This window comes from Phlebotomus papatasi, chromosome 1, assembly GCF_024763615.1.
Source record: "Phlebotomus papatasi isolate M1 chromosome 1, Ppap_2.1, whole genome shotgun sequence".
Classification (NCBI taxonomy): Eukaryota; Metazoa; Arthropoda; class Insecta; order Diptera; family Psychodidae; genus Phlebotomus; species Phlebotomus papatasi.
In genome coordinates, this window is record NC_077222.1 from 65872499 (window position 1) to 65898775 (window position 26277).

At 34.3% G+C, this 26277-nt stretch overlaps 1 protein-coding gene across 2 annotated transcripts in view; it reads left to right on the forward strand.

Moving 5' to 3' along the window:
- LOC129810211 (uncharacterized) overlaps window positions 1-26277 on the forward strand; it is a 90233-nt gene that overhangs the window by 37126 nt on the left and 26830 nt on the right. For both annotated transcript variants that reach the window (XM_055860546.1, XM_055860539.1), the window contains exon 2: window positions 13148-15033. In XM_055860546.1, coding sequence (XP_055716521.1) covers window positions 14352-15033 — 682 coding nt within the window. In that variant the 5' untranslated portion in view covers window positions 13148-14351. The remainder of the gene's footprint in view (window positions 1-13147; window positions 15034-26277) is intronic.

Sequence of the window (26277 nt, forward strand, 5' to 3'; positions counted from 1 at the left end):
CAGTCGTTCAAATGTAAATTAAAAGACAAAATCAGGGAGATCTCATCCGCTGAAGAGTCTTTGTTTTTTTTTGAGTATGGTATTTAAAGCTAAACATTTTGGAGTTTTTGACTTTATCTTACCTCTTCCGCCGACATGAGGAAAAAGTAGACACGGGATATTCACAATGACGAAAGCTTTGACCGGTCAAACTAGCTATGGTATGGGTTTCTTTGACATCATCAGAATTTTTACTCCCGTGGTCTCTTGCCTAATGAGTGAGAAAAAGAATGGTTAATTTACAGCTGTCACAGAATTGAATTTTCAATAAGTCTCTTGGTGCTTCTGCACGATTATGGCAAAAATTAAAGTGTTTGCAGAGAGGGTGGAGAGAAAAAATCATCGATTTTTGCCCGTGTCTGGATATTAAGAAGTTTTTTATTCTTGGACCAGCAAAAGAATGTTGGTATTAGAGTCAAACAATAGCTTGTGGGTTGATGATCACAATAGAGAGTTCCGCACCTTCTTTCTACTCAGCACACCGACCATTCTCTGACAATTTTCTGATTATTTATTATTCCATCAGTCAATTGCACAAAAAGCAAACAATTTTCCCACCATGAAAATCTTTTAAGACTCTTCAAGGTTTTTTTGCCCTCCCTGGCTGTAGTGGCTATTTGCTCTTTTTTTTTTGCTCGAACTATAAAGTGAAAGCAATATATCGACGGTCGGATTAGCAACTGTTCTAACTGCGTTTTCACTGTATTTCTGAGGAGCCAATTTATTGTTTTTAGTCAAATTAGGTCCTTCGGAGTGGTGATGATTCCTCTTAAGAGCGTTTTTAGTGTTAGACGGCTTCAGACCTAAGGCTTAGCCATATGACTTAACTTCTCTAATTCCTTATCAGTCCAAATTTTTCCAAAAATTTTCAATTAGGATCGGATTATTTTATAGGTAAATGATCTTGGATAAGTGTGCCAAATTCCGGCCAGCTTGCAATTTCGGCCATCTTTAGTACTTAATTTTTAGTTTTTACACACTCTAGAGATTATACAATGCAAAAGAATAACAAAAAATGTAGCTTTGATAAACGAGATGACGTGAAAAGGGCATTGGAAGAATTCCTGAAGGGCAAGGAACTATGAGAATGAAGGTGGCCGAAATAGGGCACCTAAGCTATGTCTACATTTTTATTCATTTTAAAATATATCAAGAATGATTTTAGAGTAAATAAAGACGATAAACTGTCTACAAGATTCTAAGAAACACTCCTTAAGTAGAAGGAATAAATTAAAGATATTACATTTCAAACTTGAGACTTTAGCGCTTGCATGCAACTATGCCGAACTTTGGCACACTTACCCTATTAGATTTTGAAAACGAATTAAATTGATTAAATTGGTTATTATTTGGGATTTTCAGACCTTCGGGAACTGAGCTAAACTTCTAGTCTGAAAACCGACTTAAACGAGGCCACTTATGGGATTCAGAACTAAACAGCAATGTGGTTTTATGTTTTTTAAGTCTTACCAATAGGGGAATTCTGTAACAAATGGCAACACCATATGACAAATTCTTGTGGTAAATTCGGGAGCAGGACAATATTAAAGACCAGTGAGCATCGAATATCCATTGGAATGAGCTCTCTGAAGTTATCATTAACTGGTGTGAATCTGATTTTTGCTTAATTTTTCCGAATTAAAGACATAAAAATTTTAAAATTTGTCATATGACATTATCATGGTGTTACAGAATTCCCTTAGAGGCAAGATTTATGGGAAAATTTTCAAAATTTGGAAAAACAACTGAAATTGCTAATTTTTCCGGATACCAAGACCAAGAGTAGTCCAAATAGACTCAGGCTGATTCTTAAGAATATTCAGGTAGGCTATAAAATTTGCCAATAAAGATTTATCCCGAATTTGCCATATACACTAAAAGGGTTTAGGATCATCGATTAGAGATCCTTTGCATAAATTTTCTTCTTCTAAATATTTCCTGCCAAATTTTCAAGGCTAAATATTTTCGAGAATGATCCTGAGTCTCTTTGGGCCATTAGAAAGATCGCTGAGCCTTTTGCGAGATCCCTGTCCACTAGGGTTCAATCTGTGCGTTTGTCTTCTTAAGTGCTTGACCTTAAAATACCTAATACCAGATCTAACAATGTCTTAAAAGGTAAATTGCCTCTTGAAGCGCAGTGGAAACTTAAAAAAAGTTATCTTCTATAACTTATCAACTCTTCAATTGATATTTTCCAATAAATTCATTTTCTTATTTTTTTGGATCATATTTGGTCCAACATATACTGCCCACTCTTTTTTTCAGAAATTTTATATTATATTTACATTTCACAATGGATCAATCAATTTCTAACGTTTTGCTTGAAAATTTGTTATGCATATTTATCACGATTAATAGTGATTTACATCAATTTGTGCTACTCACGACACCTTTGTTGTACCTGAGCGAACATTGAGACCAATTTTTCGTTTATATATATAATTAACTTACTGGCTCTGAATGACGCTTTTTCAATTTATATCATAAGTTTAACAATGCTTAATTTTTTTTTGAATACTTATGAGCATTTTAAGGCAATTTGGATACCCAAAATCTACGGTATTCCGAGCATTCAGCGAACTTAGTTGATTTCTTGCTATTTGTGGTAGAAGAGCACAATTATCAGTTGGAAAAATACCCGAAATTATGATGGTACAATGAAAATTCATGCCACCTCGATATTTGTGAAATTAATTATTGTGCAAAGGATGTTAATATGAGTGTAGTTCCGGTCAAAATCTACGTTCCTTGTAAATCAAATGTAGAATTTTGTGGCAATTAACATAAAATAGCGCAATCGCCTTATTGTCTGAGTTGTTTTTCTTTTTTTTTTGTATTTTTACTTGAAACATGCACCCAGGTGAGATTTGTGTGAAATTTTGATCGATCTCGTGTGGAATTTGAGCACTCCTGCAGAAAATTCTCTCACACGATGTTTCATTCTTATGCCCTAAGTTTCAATATTGACTCCGATACAATTTCTCACGATCGGACCAAAGTATGGGGGGCTCCAATAGTGGGGAGAAACCATCTCGGAGAGGTAGTCAATACAGCTGAATTGCATTCCATTTGCTTCAATTGCAGAGCATTTATTTTATTGCAAAAATACACCATCAAATAGTGTTGTAGATCGGTGGAAAAAGTCTCGTTTGAGATTATAAGAATTTGCAATGTATTTACGCGAAAAGGTCAAAGAGAAGCTTCACCGGCAATTGCAATTGTTGCTCTAGACCCCTCCCCCATGTCCCCCCAAAATAGAGAATCTGCATTAACTTTCGCACTTTGAAATAATTGTTTTATCAAGTGTGTTTTATAAATTTTAATTGTTGCGAATTTTAAAGCTCACCTGGGTATCATAAAAATGTATAAACAGCAATTTATCAACTTCCTTGCTTACTTTTGTGATATTCTTACCCTCAGTGGAAATATTCTTATATGATAAAAGTGTTTACAGGGTTTACAGCAGCTAATACGCAATGGAACATCATTCAAAATTACATTCCAGCTACAGTGTGAACATGAGATTAAATTACCATGGGAAGTGGAAGGAGAGTAAAAACAGAAAAAGTCCACTAAGTACTATAGCTAAATTACACATAAAAATAATATCTTAAGGCACCTTTGACTTCCCTATTCCGAAGGTACTTAAGCATGGCTTAGGGTGTCTTTAATTGCTCTCTCGTGGGTAAAGCGCATGGTAATATTAATACTAAAAGTGACAGTAAAGAAGAAAAAAAAGCATACGAAGGTCATTTACACAAAAATTTAGAAAATAGTATTTCAAATTCACCTGATATTTTAACCTTGAATTTCTATTTATTACACGAATTGAACGGACAAATTATTTTGGCACGTATGAAATCGTCTTTCTTTTTAAGCGAAAACTCTTTTTTCTTTTCTTTTAAATATTCAAAAATGACTTCTTCAAAGTCATATTAACATTCGCGGACGCTGACGCAGGCACTATTCTTCACTCAAGTTCTTTTTTGTCCACTATTAATGTCTTCCCTGTCCACGTGAAGAACATTATCAAGAATGGCTTAAGCTAAGCCACAAATCATTTGAGTCTCAGAAATGAATTAAGAATTCCCAAATGGGAGAAAAACGAAGAAAAACTTTGGATTCAAATGCATGTTTTTAGTGTTGAAATAAATTAAGCAAAGGAAGATGAATTATAACAGACTTTAATGTGATGAATAATCTAACTCGTTTTTTTTCAAGCAGCGAAAATTAAAACAAGATTATTCTTTTTTTTACTACTTCTTTACCTATCATTTTGGTAAATGATGTATTGTAGTAAAATATGTCTGTTACATATCATTACTCATGTACTCTTTTAGGTGCATGTCTTCATTTCCTAAACATGACACTCATCATTTTAACACCCATTGCAGTTAAATACATTTTTAAGCAATATTAAACGGTAATCCACTTTGCCACTTTACCGTAATTCGAGGTTACTCTTGAAAATGCTTCAAATTACCAAAGCAAAGCTGATAAGAAAAGCACTAACGTTTACACAACAGGTTAAATATAATTTAAGAGAAGTGTGCAATATTTCGGACACTTTGTTATATTTTTAATACAAATTAAAATTTATTTTAATTTTATTTTCTGGAATGATGTTTGTACTCTAAAAATAATTTTAAAAACAATAGAAGAATTAATGAATTTACTTGCAGTGTCCGATGTTTCCCTCAAATTTTCCCTCGATTTTGCAAGCTGTCCGAAATAATGCCCCGGTTTCCTAGTATTTATAATTAATTTTTATACAATCAACAGTTAGGTGACAAATATTACAATTAGATTTAAATTCTGTTACCATAAAAATTTTTCTTGTTTGTTTAAAAAATGAAATTGATGAATTTCAAAATTTGTATTGTATTTTGTTTGCTTCATCGCACTGAGTTCTATGCATCATTAGAGAAGGATAAGAGTCTTATGAAGAAATTTCTATTTTCCATGATAAATATGTAGTTAGTTTTCTAAGTAAAAACAATAATTTTGATCCCAAATTAAAAAGAATATATTCTTTTGTTTATGTACACTGGTAAAAATAAAAGGGTCAAATTGACCCTTTTCAAAAGGATGGATCGTATTTGACCCTTTGAAAGGTTCACTTTTGTATCTCTTGAAATTTAGTATGCACATTTATCACGAATAATCATGTTTTATTGTAAACTTATTACTGATATCATATTTCTCTCATCTGAGCGAACACCAAAGATCACTTTTTCATTGTTTTTTTATTCGTTTATTCCGGAATTAAATAGATGTCAAAACCGTGACCCTTTCGAAGGGTACCTGGTGACCCTTTCAAAGAGTCAAATATGATCCATCCTTTGGAAAAGGGTCAATTTGACCCTTTTATTTTTACCAGTGTAAATAATCTAGAAATTCTCTAAACGGGTTTACCATGAATAAAATTGTCCAACCTAGGTTAATTGATTTAGCAATTACGAACATTTGATATAAGATTAAAAAAATTAGACCTTCACATTGAATTTATTGTGATCTAGATTTAAAAAAAAGTCTCCATATTGTGTACAATTCGAATTAGCAGCTTATGTAGTAATATTAAATCCCATATTTCACATCACGCAGTTAATCCTTTGAGATTATTAAGATATATCACGAAACGGAAATCATTTTAGAAGCTTACATCATACATCAATAAACCCCCATTTTGCGCTTTTCTGCGAAATTAAGAATTAATTCAAATATCCGGTATGATAAATTGAATACTCAGGTGATGTATTATTCAAAGAAATTATCAAGAAGATGTCAATTCTACTGTATAAGATCATAAGGTTCTGTGTGCAGACTTTTGATGAACTCCTCATTAAACTGTACACACACCCGATCGGTGCAATTATCTCGGCTTTCGTTGTAATACTAGCGGAATAAAATGTAAAAGAGCATGCAAATTGAGCGGTAAATAATGTGACTTTGACATCGGTGTCATCGCGATAAGTGCTAAAAAAGTTGCTCTTTTTTATCCACTTCTCCCCTGCTAATCATATAGAGGTGCTTTCATATGGGTTTTAATATTTATTTCCTGAATGACTGTTTGTTGTGTGATTTTTGGTGACTTTCCGTTGCAACAACTGACTCGTCAATTGGAATCAATTTTGCTTTCAATTTGCACCAGGGTCAGAAAGAGTTCAGGGCCATCGGTATTGTGTTATGCCATTATTAGATATATAGTATTAAAGGGGCGTCGGTTTGTACACTGAGAAAAATATGATAATAAAAATTATAAACACAATTTTGAAAATATTTTTTGAATTTTTAAAATTTCGAAAGAGCATAATTTAATGTCTCTAAAAATTCAGTAACTATCTGGACATGATCTGAATATATGGATTCTTTCCATCATGAGACTCTGTCTCCAAATGGCTTACAGCTCAGTAAGAGCTAGCCATTTTTAATCACTCACAATGCTCCAAAGCATTGCAGTTTCAACAGAGCAGAATCTTCTGTTTATATTTTTTAAATTTTTTTTTGGGTTTTTGTGTATTCAAAAAATTTGAACATGTTTTTACATGACTAGCATACAACACGGGAAAGAGTTTTTTTTACCGTCTTGCTCTGGAGATTGGTCACCAACTCTAAGACGGCGGTGGACGGAGAAAACTACACGGGATCTCATTAAAATGAAACTGTACTTCGAAAGCATTGTTGATGAATAAATTTATCTATCTATCTATGAGAGGATAATTTCTGATTGAGAAATTTGATGAAGTTAAGTTAACCATTAGGTGTAACAAAATGTTAATTTAAGAATTTTAGAGATCTATTTTTTTTAAATTCAAATTAATATAACTTCTTTGATTAGACCATAATCCAAAATGATCTTTTATGCTGTCTACACACTAGAAGCAATTTTCGTAAAAAATTGTCTTTTTTAAAAATTTCTGACGTTTCTGCCTACAAGGACTTGGGAAATTTTGTTTAAAAATGCATTTTTTAAAGAAATTTCTACATTATAGAGGCCAATTTAGATAATTATTTTATAGGATTTTATTTTATCCTTATGACCAGTGATAAACTTTGTTCAAAATTGTCTATCGTGGAGCTGTAATTGAACAGCAATCCTTTACGACGATTGACCTACATCTTATTCATTGTAATCTGACCCTTTAACGACGAGACACTTTTTACGGACTGAAAATCAACAATAAAAATTAAACTGAGAAACATAATCAATGATGAGTCTTACGTCTAACCTTGGAAAGTTCAACAGAGTCTGATTCGGTGTATTTTGTGTTTCTATGAATGATAGGGACAAAAATAGCTCAAAAATTTAAGTAATTTTTCTGACAATACCAATGAATAATATTTTTCGCTTTAATGAAAAATATTACATATGAGTATTTTAGTTTTTATTGCCAAAAGAGTTTTGCTTAAAAAAATTGGAAGTATAAAAAATAAAAAAAAAACAATTATAAATTTGAGAATTTAAAAATTCGCCATTTTTGAGCTTAAATATTTACTACATAGCAAATAACTAGAGACTTGCAAAAAATATTCTAGATTCCTTCAACCTTCTACTTTACAATTGTATACAGAGATAAGAAAAAAAATTAGGTAGTCAGGAAAAAATATTTTGTTTATGGGACACCGGTGTTCCAATCGTCCGTAAAGGGTTAAAACACTATCTCGTAAAACTTGAACCACTGAGTGTAGTTCTTTAATTGAGTGTAGAAACGAGTGTTGAAACAACGCCGCGCAGAGTATGTCTTTCTATTACAATCAAGCACTACATGAGTTTTAATTCAAAACTGTAATCATTAAATGAGCGTTGTAATTAGTCTTAATAATAACTTGGCTGACAGCTTTCATGTCAGAAGAAAGACAGAAAAGTTTGGTTATAACTCCCTGATTAATGGGTTTATCATGCATAATTTAAAAAGTACAGTCGAGTTTCTCAAATTTGAAATTCTCAAGTTTGAACGACGACGGTTGCATTCAAAATATAAAATATGAGGTTATGTAAAAGAAATTTTGCATGGAGTCTGAATTAAAAATGTTTTTCTTTGGTGTTTCCTAATTATTGTCGTATTATATTAATTTCCTGAACAAATTCCATCTATTTAACAACAATTTAGATCGATAAAATTCTCTGAAGTTATTTTGCTTAATTTAGGAAAAGTGAATTTTACATGAATTCCGTTACGTTTTTGAAAATAGTGTTCAAATTTGAGGAACTCTTCTGTAAGTAAAAATGCTCCCCTGAGCAAAATTCTCTCTTATAATAATAATAATAATAATGTCACAACATTCCATAGGGAACCTTGGGTCTTCCCGCAAGGGGACTTCGGAATATCCATTATTATTTTTTCTTATACAGGGATAGGGCTATCAGTCCCACGCCCCGTGGAATTAAGTGCACTGAAGCTCACTGCATGCAATTCGAACACCTTTAACGCCAGAAAAATTCTTGGTGACCTAAAGGGGATTCGAACCCGGGACACTTGCATCATAGAGCAAGTGCTCCACCACTTGACCTATTGAGTTCCCAAAATTCGTTCTTAATGGCTCCGGCACACCTTTTAGATCAAGAAAATTTCTTGAATTCGAATTTCGGATCCCTTTCTTTCTCACATGTTTTGCATATGTCTATTTCATTCTCTCGCACTCTTCTTCTTCACTTAAACATCACTCCAAATTCAATTTAGCTCAATCGAATTTGGTATGCGAAAGAATGAGATAGTCATATGCAAAACATGTGAGAGAGAAAGGGTTTCGAATTTCGACTTCATGAAATTTTCCTGATTTAAAAGGTGTGACGGAGCCATAAGCTCCTGTGTAAGAGTTTTGTACATGCGTTGTGACAACACTCATTTTGTATTGCTGATAATACTCAACACTCTCTCAAGTTTCTACAATCTTCTGCTAAATTAAAGTTTGGACAATTTTGAAATACGAAAATTGTAGAACTCACCAATTAAATTTTTCTCAGTGTAGCCGATATAATGTACTTGTTGGCCAAACGCAAAAGATCACGCACTTAGATGTTTTAGGATATGTACAGTGCTAAAAGAAGGAGCGTAGGGAAATATAATGGCATTCCATACACTAGTACGCTCTTCTAATGGTGTGCAGATGGAATTTGAGGTATTCAAATGTATTCGCGCAATATTTTGCAATTGTAGCTTGAGCTGCAAAAATTGTTAGACATTCTCCAGTGTTGTTTATCTCTTTTGGTACAAGAGTAAAAACCACTAGCCCATTGTTGACTACATGGTGCTTAGAAATAAAAAAAAATTATACACCATGGCTTAAAGTTGCGCACGAATGGAATGCAGGAAGGAAAGGTTTGTGAAGTGCGCAAAGAGGGAAAATCCAATTCATTCAGTGAGTCTTCTACACCAATTTATGAAGCCATTCTTCACTCTCGCGACTACTACACATGGGTCGTCTTAGGATAAATTCACAAAGTGCTAAATTAGCGACTGACTCCAAGGCATAGAGGGAAATGTTGTGAGCGACTTTTTGCCTAACAGATGTATTCAACTTTCAAGATCTTATATTTTGCAAAAAAGAAAATGTGCAAATCAAATTTAGATTCCTATCTCATTAATTAATATAAAAACCTGAAGCAATAATGCTTTTTATTATTATTTTAATGTAATTATCTCCTTGTAATCACCTGTTTTTCTCAAAATTTGAGACGGTGAATGAATATTTTTATTATTAATTAGAAAATATGTTAAAGAAAGTATTGATAGTACTTTTCATTGCTTTACCTTATAGTTTTTCTTAATATAACAATATAATGTTCAAAAGTTCAAATGTAAAATTTTGTCTTGTAAAATACTTCTTTCAAGCTTGAATACATCTGTAAAATATTTTCTCACCACTGCTCTGTGTGTCTCAGCGGAAATTGATTCACATTCTTCATGTCCATTCATTGCTGGTTGCATTTATAACACTCTTTTTTCCACCATCATATCTTTTTTTGGCTTATGAAATTGCCGTTGAAAAGGAACTAATATAGAGTTGAATCTGAATCTGACCAAACAACATTATCGTGAAAGTGTCTCTCTCTTAGATGAAAAATGAAGGGAAACAAGGTTAACGTCTTGTTTTTTTTAACCATCTTCCTCTCATATAGCCAAATGTTGATTTCCTGATTTAAATTATACTGCAGTTTTGAATTTTGAACGTGATTAGAAAGGTCTGTCCAACACTCCCTGTCTTGAATTGTGAATAACCAAGACGAACCCTCTAACAACCTAATAAAAAAGATCCGCTAAGCGGTGGGTAAATCCGGATGTCATGTTGGATTTTAAGGTGTTTGTTGTAATACAATTCATACTATTTCAATTCCATATTATCAATTAATGCTTGGTGCTACCTCTGACTTATCAATAGCGATCTTGTCAAAAAAAATCTAAAATACGGATCGTATAACAATTACACATGTTACAAGAGAGAAAAGATCACAAACTTTTATCAAAATTATATTTTAAAAAATCACGCATTGGGCTATACAATTGGGCTAGATGTTTAAATTATTAGGGGAAGGTGGGGCTACTTTGAGCTGTGGGGCTAGATTATTATACCACTTTTTCGCCTATTTTTAAATGAAGCTGGTTCTTACGATTATTTTATTTAGATCCACAATTATTTTGTCTATCCAAATTACATCATGTTAAACCGGTTTCCATTAGAAATATGCGACAAATCGTATAGCAATGTAGCCCCACAGCTCAAAGTAGCCCCACATCCCCCTATGCGCTCTCTTATGAGAGCCCCTTCATATTCTTTTGATGTGAACGATAAATTTCAACATTTAGGGAGAGGTAGAGTAGGGTGACGTGGGGCTACTTTGAGCTATAGGACTACATTGTTATACGACTTTTCCGCCTATTTCTGAATGAAGCTGATCCTTACAATTATTTTATGTAGATCTACAATTATTTTGTGTATCCAAATTACATCATGTTAAAACACAGTTTCCATTAGAAATATGCAAAAAAAAATCGTATAACAATGTAGTCCCTCAGCTCAAAGTAACCCCACCTACCCCTATCTTTGAATTGGGGCAATTTGAAATAAGACTTTTTCTCTCGTTTTTAAATGGAACTGGATCTTACCATGATGTAATTCACAAACCAACAGCTAAGCTTTATTATAGCCTTAGCAGTAACCTTAGCAGTACCCTTAGGAGTAGCCTTATTATATTATAATTTAGATTTATAATTAATTTGTGAAACTAAATTATATCATGGTAAAATCCAGTCCACTTAAAAAAAAAGAGAGAAAAAAGGATTACAGTGGGACCTCTATAGAGTCAACCCCTGATAGACTCAATCTCCAATAGAGTCAACAGCTATTTTTTTACTCTACGGACTCCGAATGAGTCAACTTGGACCCAAATTGACTCCGATAGAGTCAACTTTTCCATTATTATTGAACTAATAATATTGTAAGAGTTTTTGGAAATTTAAATCAGTGTTTTGGTCTATCAATGTAACGTTTTCAACACAAGAAAAAGAATATTATGATAAAATTCGTATATTAACCGTGTATGTATAGTCAATTTTCGACAACATAATTTTTTTCGTGATTTTAAGCGTTTTTACCGATTGAAAGTTCTCTTGTCTTTTCTGTCTCGTCTTGAGATTGTTTGATAAAGCCCTATGATCCCGTGTGACGTGTTTTTCTGTAATCACAAAAAAAAACGATTTTAGCAGCGAAGGGGAGGGGTAGGGAGGAAATGAAGGTCATAATATTGCCCAGGTTGACTTATTACGGGGTCATCTGAAGACTCTAAGTAGATATCTCTAACCATTTAGCGCCCATTTTTCAGAATAAGAAAAAATGAGAAAAATTGGTTTTATTGCTCTTTTTGTGTAGTTTAAAGCCATAGTTATGTCACAACGAAAAGAATAACTATCAATCTCTTCTTTCATACAAAAAAAGTTTAAAATAAATTCTAATTAATAACGTTAATTGCATCAGAATTTTCAACAATTAAATATCTACCGGAGCTCTTAAAAAAAAAGTGAAAAAAGAAATCTTTAAGACATCATTCCCTTATCTTAACATCGTGGATGAACGATAGTAATTTTCACGTAAGATACTTACTAATAATAAAAACATTCTGTAAAATCATACCTTAATCTCCAATTTTTGCCCAAACAAACGACTGTTTTGGACAAGAGGGTGTAGAATTTATGGGTTAATTAAATAAAATATTCTGCTATCGTGTTAAATTTATCAATTAAGGTAAAGTGCTCTCGAGTCGACCGGTTCCGCGACTCGACCGGTGGTCAATATTTGAATGTTTTAATGGTGAATTTCTATAAAATTGTCACTGATTCGTATTTATTTATGGAATAATTGACCTATTAATGTTAGATCATACGCCAAATATTAGTGCAAATATAAATAAATTGAATAAATAACTCTACCGGTCGAATTGAGGAACCGGTTGACTCGAGGTCACTTTACCTTATCTAGTACAAACATAAAATAATACCCCTTTATATCAAAATTTCACATTTTAATTGATTTTTTCGAACTCCGATAGAGTCACCAAATCCAATGGAGTCAACAGGCCTGGAAATAATTAGTTGACTCTATCGAGGTCCCACTGTATTTCAAAAGTATCCCAATTCAAAGGCGCCTCACTTCCCCCTATGTGTCCCAGGCTTAACGTTTTTTGTTTGTTTTAATCTGTAATGTATTTCATTTCAACACTAAACTTTAAGATTATTTTAGAGAGTTCCTAATGCAAAATTTCTCAAAATGGGTTTGGACACCAGGATCGAAACTTCTTGTACACGTGCCCTGTTGATCGGGAGTTGGGAGGAAATATGTATATAAAGTATAATTATTCTATTGGAGTGAAGGCGATTTATTGAAACAATTGAAATCACGAGTATCCAACGTGTTGGGACTGAGTAATTGAATAAAAAAAAAACATTTTACCAGACACCATCCAAATACAACCAAAAGTTTTACAATGGAATTTCATGAAACCATCAAGAAACGTGATTTATTTGCACAAGTAGCCCATAACATTATAGAATTCAGCAATTTTCCCAAAAGCCTGTATTTCTCTGACATCAAAAATTGTTTTCTCTACTTTCAGACCGATAAAAATCTGCGCAGAATTCGGATCGAGAAATTACCAAGTGACACCGAAATTTACAACAATAAGTGAATTGGGTGAAAATGTTGGAGGAACTCGTTGGGGGGTATTGAATTGAGTGGCATAGGTGATGTGAATTCCTTGAAATAGGTGTGTTTCCAATAAGTGATTGGAGAAAAGGAGTTAAGTCAATTTACCGAAGATCTGAGAGAGATCACCCTCAATTAAAAGTCTTCGGCAGGCGTGTGCTTCCTGGTACAATAAAAGTGGATATAAACATCGACTTTTCCATCTCACCGATTCTCCGTTAAGTGGGATGTTGTTTTATTCTCTGGACTATAAAATTAAAATAGGTACCTTCAGCTTCTTTTAGTGCCCTTTTTTTTATGGAATAACACTGCATCTCAGCGGCAAATTGTGAACATGATTTTGCCCCCTTTTCACAGTGTCAATTAGCGACATGAAGAAAATAGACTGATTATCTCAAGTGTGGTGAATATTAGTTTCATAATAATTTTCTGAGAGTGTGAGGGAACGGTAGGAAAAAGTGAATTGTGTGCAGAAAAGAGGAGTTTGTGGAATAAATTTTCTCTTTTGTGATTTACTAGAACACTTAGCAAGAGATCTTTTTTTTCCTCTTTGAACTTGATAATTTCCTTCTATGTTGGTGCATAATATGTTGAGTCGCGCGCCAAAAAACGGTACCACCTATTAAAATACCATCATAATCGTCCATCCACCACTGAGGATAGGTGATCCAAAGCATATGCATTTGTCGTCTTTTCAACCGATAAAATACAATTACGCGACAGTGACCCAATTTGGTGGCTGTTGATTTTGCCTCAAAGAACATTTTCCATCCTATGGAGAGTGCTAATCAACACGGGGCGTGCTACACAGTTAGGTTGGCATCATACAACACACATTTATTCATCAGATGCTCATAGTTGAAGACCTGAACAGAGCAAAAATTCCCGCTTCGATCCACGAGAGAGAGACGCGGCATACAAAACAGCGGCACCAAGCAGTTAGTCCACGGACGTGACGGTATCTGCAAGTATCAACATTAAATATTTTTCATACAAACTTGCACATACAACCCGTAGTAAATGACCAGAAGGGAAATTGGGGGTATCTGGCTGTAGGATCAGAACAATTGGTGGAGACAATTGAGGCTTTGAGAGTTTTGAAAGCAAACATTCCGATGTTGCTCTTTGAGGAAAATCAGTCACAGGTACCCATCGGAAGTAGTACAATGACTTCAAATGCAAATCACGAAGATCACGATGAGGTGGATTTTGTTGTGCGATCATCATATGGCAGTGGAGAAAAGAAATCACCCGATTTGATAAGTCATAGCAATGGCCTTCCGCACTTGATCAAGGAGATCACAGCCAAGGAGATAAGGGAGAAGCAGAAGAAGAAGGCCCAAAATGAGAAGAATTCGATCAAGTCACCGCTTGAGCGGTTACCGATCTTCAAGAATCACCTGAGAAAGGGCACAGAGATAGCCCAGAAGGAGAGTGTTAGACCAAAGTTGAATAAGAATGGAACCTCAATTGCAGCTCGTTTGCTCGGCAATACCTACAATACAGCAACATCAACCACGAAGAAGCGATCGTCATTGAAGCGATCGCAACCAGTCTCAAGGACAACAAATACCGAACGCTTTCACAAATGCGTAGATATTGGGGGTTTTCAAGAGGATCATCTGCAAACCATTGCTGGACATGCAGACCGAGACATCAGTGCACGGGCTCTGAGGTCCTTGACCAAGGGTTTGGGCAAACTCCTGAGACGACGAACTGACAGTGTCAACATTAGCACTCCCGATCCTGAGTACAAAGTCTCCTATCTCGGCAATGTGCTGACAGGCTGGGCGAAAGGTAAGACATTTCACAATCACTTTTTTATTTAACGCATTTAACGCTCCCCCTGGTGCACGCACATTTGAGATGAACAATCACCGCAATCTCCAACGATCACGATGGGAATCCGCATCTCGCAATTAACTGGTTTGCAAAATCGCACCAGTCAGTGTGTGTGATCGGTGAATGTCAAATTGCACTTTCTATTCTCATCTCATGATCGCGATTAGCTCACATGGCGTAAGTGAGGCAGCGCGTCATCAACGGTCCAGCGCGAATTAACCACTCTATGAGATAATTTACTGTCTCATGGCAAACAATTATAAATCCATGAATATCACATTTCACTTTCATTTGGAGAAGTGCGAAATGAGATCGCCCCCAACAAATTTGATTTTGTTGTTTTTTTTTACCCAAGAAGGTAACTTTCTTTGCGTCTCATGGACTTTCCGGTCATAGCGTCTCCATCTCATTTTGCACAATGTGCTCTTTTTTGTCGTATCTTTGAAGGAATTTTTTGATGTCTTTCATCACACGCGCCATGGTAAATGCACAAAGCTATAGGACGGGGGAATTGTCGTTCATTCGCCTCTTTGGGAGGTGAATGTTTATGGTGCTTTTGTCGTCTCTTGATAACAATGTATTACATGATCAAAAGATCTTTTCTCATTCGGACAAAATTGGGGCTTTTTTATATTTTTCTCAAACTTTCAAAATATGATGACAAATTTTAATATGCATAAGCCAGATATTCTGATAAAACACTCGCTCTATGATGTAAGTATATTTGGCTCAAATCCCATTTCGATCCAATTCAAATTTTGATTCCTGAAGATATAGGGTAAGTGTGCCAAATTCCGGCCAGCTTACAATTTCGGCCACCTTTTTTGTTCCACGAATTTCCATGAACTTTTAGATTTTACGTACTCTAGAGATTATACAATGCAAAAGAATAACAAAAAATGTAGCTTCGACAAACGAGATGACGTGAAAAAGATATTGGAAGAATTCCCGAAGGGCAAGGAATTTTGAGAATGAAGGTGGCCGAAAAGGGCACCAAAGCTATGTCTATATTTTTATTCATTTTAAAATGTATTAAGAATGATTTTAGAGTAAATAAAGACGGTAAACTCTTTACAAGGTTCCAAGCAACACTCGTTCAGAAGAAAGAATAAAAAAAATCAATTTGAATTTAAAATATTACATTTCAAACTTGAGACTTTGGCGCTTGCCTGCAACTATGCCGAAATTTGGCACACTTACCCTAACATCTTGAAGTTAATAAATTTTAACTTTTGCTATCTTAAGAATCATCACAGAGAAAACAATGAATGAAAAAAAGTGTTAAAAATGCGACCAAATATGGCTTCAACATGGTTCCAAAAACCGTTGGATTAAATCTCTAAGGAGGAAGATTAAAAAATCTTGTTTTGAAATTTGTGATCCTTAAGTTGTTTTATGGATTAAATAGTCACTCATTTAAAGCTTAATTTAATTTCTTCAAATATTTGACCCCAACTTTAATGCAATCTACAATATTTATTTATTAAAAAAAATATGCAGAGTGAAATTTTCCACTTTATTCATCACTTTGCAATAGCGTTCAACTCTTTTATGACGTTTGGAATGTGCATAAATTTCTATCACCAGTGAATCTCAATTAATGGACGGATTAACGCCAAGTGTATGGCCCCTTTTGTTCCATTGTCTGCCCGCCAATCACCAACACATTCCATCCAATCGTCAATTTATGCCAATTATCGATATGAAAATTGTTTTCTCTCGTCACTGTTGATGGGAAAAAAAGTTATGAAGACAATATCGTGGTTACTTCCTCACTGCCAATCAATTCCGGAAAAATTGTTCTTCTTTTGCATAAGACAACCTTTCTGCTTACCTATGAGAGGATCTTTTATGTGAAAACCATTGGCACTTTCCTCTGGTGCACCTCACAAACGACCTGTGTGTATGGTGCAAAATTAATCAAATCCAATGGTGTTTGCCGTGGAGGGAAGCGAATTGATGCAAATTCGCCCACTTGGAAGGATTTGAGAGAAGTGCCATTTAGTCAGATAAGCATACAATAAATATGCGAAGAGATTTACAGTGAAATATAAAGTAACAAAGTGGGATTGCAATGTGTGTGACCTCTGTTTGTGGGACTGCAATCAAATTGACTTGTGCGAATTGTTAATATTTGCAATTTCACCACTATAATTTCTGCACTGCGGGTTTAAATTTGATATATTTCCATTATCACTTGCTTCTGTAATCTCACTTTTTCCGAGTTTTCCGAGCTGTATTTTTTCGAAACCAAATTGGCCGATACTAGGAAATGGGGAAAATAGTTAGCTAAGACACACACCAGATATTCGTATAAAATTCAACAAGTACTGATACCACTGATACTATACCCTTTTATAGTTTTCCTATTTGAACTAGTCAAAAACAGAAACAGAATATTACTTTACAGAATTAAGTTAGGTAAACTACCTGAATACAGAGGGCTATTCAAAGGGAGAGGCTTTCAAAAATCGTTTTCAAAGCCAAATCATAAATGAGGTTATACCATAAGTTCGTGAGAATTCTTTTTTTTGTATTCTTAAACTTGAAAATCATTTTTTCCAAAAACCGCTATTTGTCTTTTTAGCGAGGACTCTTTCAAATAACCATACATTTATGAAGAACGTACCGCCATTCATTTTTGTATATGTGGAGCTCAGAGGCAAAATTGAACATATCCTATGCTCCTATGCTTTAACCATAGGATATGTTCAATTTTGCCTCTGAGCTCCACATAGACAATAAACCTAATGGCAAGTTTTTCCCGAAAAAGAATTGAATTATCATTCTCATATTTCAAAAATATTCATTAAAAGCTATTCAAAAGTGTAGATGAATGTTTTTAGGCCCCGCACACACTCTTGGCTTCGAACACTACATATTTTTCCCATATTTCGTTAACGAATCTGACCTAATATTTTCGGGAAAAGTGTGACTTAAGACTAGGTAGGGATAAGAGTCTATGCTTTACACGGCTTCAAGCTTCACAACGACTAAATTTTTCCTATGTTTTTCAAGAAATGTGACTCATCGCTCTTATATTTTAAAAACTAGGGGACATTGTCCTGTTTTTTTTAAAATATATTGCGGAGTCACATTTATTCAGAAATATAGGAAAAAATTAGTCATTATGAAGATTGGGACCGTGTAAAGCATGGGCACTTTCCCCTACTTATATTAAAAGTGTTCGAAGCCAAAGTATGTGCGATCCCTGAAAGCCTTTTCTTATAATTTAAAAGGGACAGATAATCCTAACCGGCTTATGTAGGTGAGATTCTTAACGTGAGCTAACTCGGAGTGCATGCAAATTCGATTTAGAGCTGAAGTTGGGAGACGCCATTCAGTTATCTTGAATCAAATTCGTGAAATTATACAAATTTTGTATTTAAACCAAAATATCAAGGATTTGGATGAACTGACAGAAAAGTGTTATATGGGTGAAATGTAGACCAGAATGTTCTCTATAATTTTGCCGTAGAACTTGAACTCATCGATTACTCAGAAGCCAAGATAAGCGAGGTTTTTTGTTTCTTAACTTGTTTTTTCATCCAGAGTGCCCCAAGTAGTCATTTGTTGAACTTCAACTATATCAAAGAATTGTTGTATTTTGTGGGACTTTCCATTTAAAACCCTATTTTAAGTGTTTTGGTGGAGTAGAGGCAGTCAAATTGGCATCTGAGTGATTTCAAAGCGTTATTATGGGAAAAATCAATTTTTTCACACTTAAACGGCAAAATCGGAGTGATAGCGTAGTCTGAGTGGAAAATGATGTATGGACGAAATGTAGAGACAAATGTGCTCTACAATTATGTCGAAGTAATCATCAAAATCGGTTCAGCGACAGTCGAGATAATTGAGGTTATGTGATATTGAAATTGGTTTTTCGATTGTGGCGCCCCTGGTGTTGGTCCCACGAAGTTCAAATATTCTAGAAAGTTGTAGCGTTTGGTGAGATCTTTCGTTTAAGCCCTCATTCATCAAAATCGGTCACATAGAACCGGAGATATGATTTTTTGAATTTTGTGAACTTTGACCCCTCATATCTCCGGTTCTATTGAAACCACAGCACACTTACGCACCATTTTGGAAACGTCCTAGACTGGACTACAACATACTAAAATTTCATTAACTTGCACAATGCCGTTTTTGAGAAAAATGTCTTTGAATTTCGATGAATTTTGACGCTATCACAGCGCCACCTGTGGTGACTTTTTGAACTTCCATCTGAAAGTGCTCATCGAGACAAAACCAAAAAGGTAAAATTTAGGTCGCTATGTTAATTAAAACCGGAGATAGAGGCCGGTCAATGTTCGAACTTTGACCCCTTATAGCTCGGGTCAGGGGTTATGGATCGACTTAAGGTTTTTTTTGTTTGATAGGTATAATCAACGGCTACAACATACTAAAATTTCAGCCCGATTGCATAAGGAATTTTTGAGTTATTTAACTTTTAAGATTTAAAAATTTTCTTTTTAATAATAGCGCCCCTAGCGGTGGTTTTATGAACTTGCGATGTTAGAAGGGGAAGTGGCATTTCACGAGAGCTTTCCAAAAAGCCCTCACTTTTTAAATTCTGACAATTATAACCGGAGTTATGGCCATTTTAAGAAATTTTTTTTGGACCCTTATAGCTCGGGTCAGGGGGGTCGGGGGACCTTAAGTTTAGTACTGATGGAAAGCTCTAAGGCCCAGCTATAACATACTAAAATTTGAGCCCGCTCGATGCCATAGGGGCGGAGCTATTGAGAAAACAAAAAAAGGGGGGTCTTCAAAATGGCGGAAGGAGGGGTGGGGGGTGGGGGGTCAATGCACCATGTTGCAATTTTCATGCGATATATAACCTTTGCCGAAAACCGCAAGTCGATATCTTTTTTAGTTTAGGAGCTATTAAGCTCCAAAGAGCGGCCGGACGGCCGGCCGGCCGGCCGGGAACGTAACTTAGCCCCCCATATATTCGTGATCAGGAAGTGGCGAAACACATTTTGGCCAAGTTTGAGCGCGATCGGACGACATGAAATTTTGTTAGGATTATAGTAGGTGAGATTGTTAAGAATCTCACCTAATAAGTAATACATTCATAATATTTATTATATCATATCATAATTTTCATATTATTTTAAAATTGTGAAAAATGCTTTAAATTTGATCAAAAGGACACATATCGCGAAGAATTGAATCAAGAGAGGTCCATTTTTTCGTTTACTATTTGCTAACCATTTTACGTTTACAACGGGCAAATCGTAATACTGATAAAAATAATAATAATAATTTTCAGATAATATTATTTTCAATAATTTTGCGTTATATTTACAGCAATTTTTCAATTTAAAATCGTGACTTACCTGCGTAATTGCAAAACAATGTGTAGGGGAGACAGGGGTAGAATTAGCCAGCAAATGAAGCTTTTTTTTCGCGAGTGGCTTGTGAAAAAATGATAAGTTTTGTCTAATATTTTTATGTTTCATAAGTAGCATTAGGATATTGGCTATATGAAACAGTGTAGTTCAAAGCTCTAAAATCCTTGGCTTTTTCTTGAGAGGATAATGAAAAAAGTAGTGCACATTGGCTACACTTACCCCTGCCTGGGTAGAAATAGCCACTTTTGGGGTACTAATTGCCACTAGTTTCCCAGATGAACTTTTAAACTGGAGATACCAAATATGTTTCACTTGATATACTGAAGCCCACTGATGCTAAATATGTTACTTAAACCTAAAGAAAAGGGCTTTAGCCAACTTTTTTATGACATTTTTGTAATTGAGGCAAAATTAATGCAAACATTCTGAAAAAATCTATTTCTCAAGTTGCTCATACAAATGGCAATATTGCTTGGAATATCAATAGTACTTTTTCATCTAACAATTATCCATCTATTAGTAAAAAATCATTGATAGTGTTAGCCCGCCACGGAAGAGTGACTACAACTGCCCCGAGGGCTGTTTCAGTGTTTATCATCTTATATAAAAAAGTGGATAATTATTATCCAAGTGAAAAATATTTTTTAATTAGGTTTATTGAACCAGAAACGAGGTAAAACTATGAAATCTTAACTAGAAACTCAGAAAACCAAATGCTGGTCCAAAAACTGTAACATCAAAACTACAATTTTATATCCATTTTATAAAAGTGCTTCTAAATTGTAGGATAACAGGATCAGAGTTATAAATATTTCTGGGAATATGGGGATGTGTTCCTACTTTCATTAAAAAATACTTTGCTCGATGTACATTTTAAGAAAAAGGAGAAAAATCCACTGTCTACTTTTACCCCTGGCTATAGGTACCCCGGTCTCCCCTATAATGAGTTTTTGACTTGGATTGCATTAGTCAACATCGTGATTAAATTTTGACCCTGAACAATTTCTTTTTTTTCGTTTTTAAATTTAAATTAGGGTCGAAGAAACACTTGTTCGGCAGAGAACACCTATTGGCAATTTCCTCAAAATATTGTAACTGTATTCTTATATCTGATTAAATGCAAGTAATTAGAGGGGTGTGGGGCTATTTTGAGCTATGGGACTACATTGATATACATTTTTTCCACATATTTTTAAAGGAAACACAGCTTTACAATTATTTTATTTAGTTCCAAAATTGTTTTTTAAACTAATTTTAATTAAGTAAAAGCCCAGTTTCCTTTAGAAATATGCGAAAAAATTCTATATCAATGTAGCTCCACCTTCCCCTATGACGTTTTTCATTAATGTATCTCTTTTTATAAGGAAAGATGTTCAAAGTTCATATCCTGAATACTACAAAATTGGGTTCCAATAGGTCATGAGACAAGTTCTTAAAGTGCCAATAGGCGTTCCTCTCCCAATTCCTGAAATGTTTTTCTACCAGAAAAAAAACTTCGAAACTTCATTTTTTAAACCTAAAAAACATATTTTGAAAATTATTCTCACGTAGTGAATTTTATCGTAACTTCTAAAATCAGTCGAAATTTCTCTAAAAATCTGGTCCTAAAAATTAGAGATGTTGAGCCATATGGCTAAACCTTAGGCCTCAAGACCACTTAATTCATTCATTTTGACTATAGAAAGTTATTTTTGTCCCTAAATGATTATAAAAAAATGTTATTTTTTAGATTACCGAGGTCACTGGTTCTTAAAGGGGGTATAGGGATGGTAAAGATGATAAAAATATTAAATAAAGTTCTTGACAATGTTGGTATATTTTTTATCCACATTCTGTGCAAAATGTCATAATTGTTGAGAACTTTCCTATATGTGCCTGTACTTCAAAATCGATAGAATAATTTTTGAGATAGTGATCCTTAACCCTTTAACTACGAGACACTTTTTACGGGCTGAAAATCAACAATAAAACTCAAACTGAGAAACATAATCGACGATAAGTCTTAGATCTAACCTTGGAAAGTCCAACAGAGTCTGATTCGGTGTATTTTGTGCTTCTATGAACGATAGGAACGAAAATAGCCTAAAAATTTAAGTAATTTTTCTGATTTTTTTGAGCTTAAATATTTACTACATAGCAAATAGCTAGAGACTTGCATAAAATATTATAGATTCTTTCAACCTTCTACTTTACAATTATGTACAGACATAAGAAAAAAATAACTTTAGGTAGTCAGGAAAAATTATTTTCTTTATGGGACACCGGTGTTCCAATCGTCCTTAAAGGGTTAAAGGTATTAACAAGGTGGGGATTCCTGAAATCGTCGGTAAAATACAATTCACTCAGGGAAAACTCATCAACTTTTCCAGAGTTTTCGGCTCGGTCTCCGAGCCCTCATCAGTGATCAAGTCTTTCAAATGTTCTCTGAGATTCCTTCATTAATTGGGTCAGGATGTCCACAGGACATGTAGAGGGAATGGAGCACTTTTTTTTTTACTGAGAATGCGGACAAAGACAAGCTGCTGGATACCTCAAAATACTCAGGAAAGAAGAAAAATTAAGAAAATTGTAAAAAACGGTTTTAGAGAAAGCCTAGAAAATTGTAAAAAAGTGACCCCTTTTCCTCTACATGCCCTGTGAATATACTGACCCAATAAATGAACAAAACTCAGGGAATGTTTGAAAGACTTGACCACTGATGAAGGCTTGGAGACCGAGCCGTAAGCTCTGGGAAAAGTTGATGAATTTTCCCTGAGTGAATTGTACTTTCTCGGCGATTTCCGGAATCTCCACCACGTCGGTTTGTGTTTTATTTAAAGGTAATCTTTCAAACTGGAGGTTTAATCCCCTCCCCGAAGGGCTTAAAATCTTAAATAACAAGCAATTTTAGAAGTTTTTCAGAATCTAATGGATAATTGACCCCTAATATCCAATACTAAGTGAAAATTTCCCCAAAAATTTTGCCTAAAAAAATTAAAGAAATTAATCTATATGTCTAAACCTCAAATCTGTGCCCATATAGTTATATAGTTGTCACTTTACTTGTAATTGCCCAGGTTTAATTTATGGTAGTAATCTTATTTCTATCTGAATATCTAAGTATTTTTGCGTTATTCCACAAATCTGATATGCAATGAATCATAATTTCTGCAAGTTAAAACCAGCTTATCACATGCATTTCTTATTTTCTGCTAACATACTGGCGCGGTGCTCAACAAATTGGAAAATTCAATGTAGTCTCAACACTACGTGATTGCAATTTACAATTTTTCTTTCGATGTGATATACCATACCTTTTCCTTTCCTCTTCACACTCAGTCTTTCTTCACCTTAATGGAAATTCCATCGAAAACGGAACTTTTTTTTAATGCTTCATTCTATGCCTAATGGTAAGGAAAAAAATACATTGCATAATTCGAGCAGTTTTCACTGAATATTTGATAAATTATGCTAAATGCAAAAGAGAATAAAATTTACTCTTTTTTTTTAAAGATACGTCACATCTACCATTTTCCTCATCCATTGATGCAATCTTTTTGTTTTCTTATGGGAAGTAAGATTCACAATTATGATGTGTTTGAGATGCCGTGAATTCTTTTAATGACTTTGAACTGCGATAACGAGTGGGGGATTGTTTTGCTAAAGACAGAAGAAAAAGAAACACAAACATCTTCCTCTTTCAAGTATATTATATAATAATCATAAATCCCACATGAAATGGTCTGTCTTTTGGACAATACTACCATAATAATACAAAAGTGAGAAATTCTACAAGTCTTTTTTCTGCCATTGTATTCTAGGCCTGAGGCATTCCTTCACCTTTCCCTATACCAATTTTGTTGGTAAGAATCAGCGAGGATTTTGTGGTTTCACTCTAATTAGCTCAATTTTGATTGAAAAGCAATAATGAAAATGATAAAATTTCTGTAATTTTTTCACTGTACAATTCTTCGTATATGTTAACTAACTTGTCCAATTTCTAAATAAATAAACTTTCAATATGTTGAAAAGTATATAAAGCATGCTGCGAACAGTCAATGGCTTTTCACCTATTAGGCTTTCATTTCTCTAGGCGCCAAAAATGTTGAAATGTGAAATGATTGATATCTTGCTAATAAATTGGAAATTGGAAGATCAAAAGGAGCAGCAGCAGCTTTCGGAATTTGCTTCTTTTTGAACACATATGGGGAACAGCAGCAGCAACAAAAAAAAAGAAACAAGCAAACATTCAATAAAAGAATGGCTATCGATTGATCTCTCTTACCATTTAGAGATGATTCCAATATATTCGTGTGCTTTGTGTGGGTGAAGAGAATTTTCTTCAAAATGTTTTGGAAACCCAAGACGCAGCAGAATCTAATTAATTCGGTAATTGAACCCCCTGCTAGACCATGTGAGATTGAGATCAAATAGCAAGAAATGAATGTTTCGGGTCATTAGAGTTCGTGATCTTAGTGAGAGTGGTAGGGAGAGTTATTGCATTATAAATCATCATCAGAAGATCAGAAATCTCTCATGAAAGCACCCAGTTTTGCACTCAACGAATATATTTAAGCTCTTTCCATCCATGATAAATGCAGTGGAGGTGAAAAAAAAGTGCATTGCTGCAACCTGCAACTGGTCAACCTTCACGTTTAGTAAATACTTGAGTTGTTTTATTTTCACATAATTTTATATCATACTTCAAATTGCAAGAAAAGTGTCCAATAGTGCACCTTGTAGTGAGACATGTTGAGGCAAGAATTACGTGAAGATTTACCAATTTGCAAATTATACCTCAGTTGAGGACAAAATTGATATTTCATAAATATGTCAAGTGATTTCGCGGGTAATCTTCATTTTAATATGCAATACATCCTCCCTTTCTCTCTACTCCATTATATATACTCAATAAAATTTTACTATATTAATTTATTTTATTGCGGCAATTGGCAAGAAGCACAACTCGGCCACGGAGAACTGCACGCGCTTATATTATGCGAAATATTGCTCACATGCTTTCAGCAAATAGCAATATTCATGCAATAGTTCACACTCATTTTGGGTATAGGATATGTTGCAGACGAATGCCAAAGTTGGTCAAAACTGCTCCATGAGGAAACATCAATTCCAAAAATTGACAGTTTAGTGTTACTTAAAAAATGTTCGTAATGTGAAAAGGGGCTTGAGAAATAGATACGATATCACATGTCCCAGCTTTACGGAATACTCTAATTCGTTCACTGAAAAAAAAATGGGGTGCAATTAACTTTTTTCCTCATAACCTTAACACTTTTTAGGTGTAAAAATATATCAACATTTTTTAATGTTAATTTTACACCTTTTCAAGAGTAAAATTAACATGAAAAAGGGTAACTTTAACCCCTAATACTCCTAAAAGCATAATGTTTACACCGATTTCGGATCAATACTGGAGAGTAAAATTAACATTTCCGGAATGTTATTTTAACTTTTTCGGATTTCTCTCAGTATTGTAGTAGTACTAGTATCCTACTCGTCGTAGGAAAAATTATTGTTTTTAGGTCACCGGTGACTCAATCGTCCTTAAAGGGTTAAAGCATGATTATAAAGGGACAGGATTATGTGGGGTCATCTAAAGATCTAAAATCATTATCTCAAAAATTTTGGTTTCTAGTTTCCACAACTCTTTAAAAATTGCAAATCGTCTAATTTGCAAAGATAAATCAAAAATCCAATTTGGCGGGAAATAGTAAACCAATAAAGAAATTTGGGAAATCAATTGTGGTTTACCTTAAATACCCCTTATCACTGACTTATCAGTATCGATTTCATTGTTCTTACATATGTAGGGGAAGTTTTTCAGACTTCGCACACATTCTGG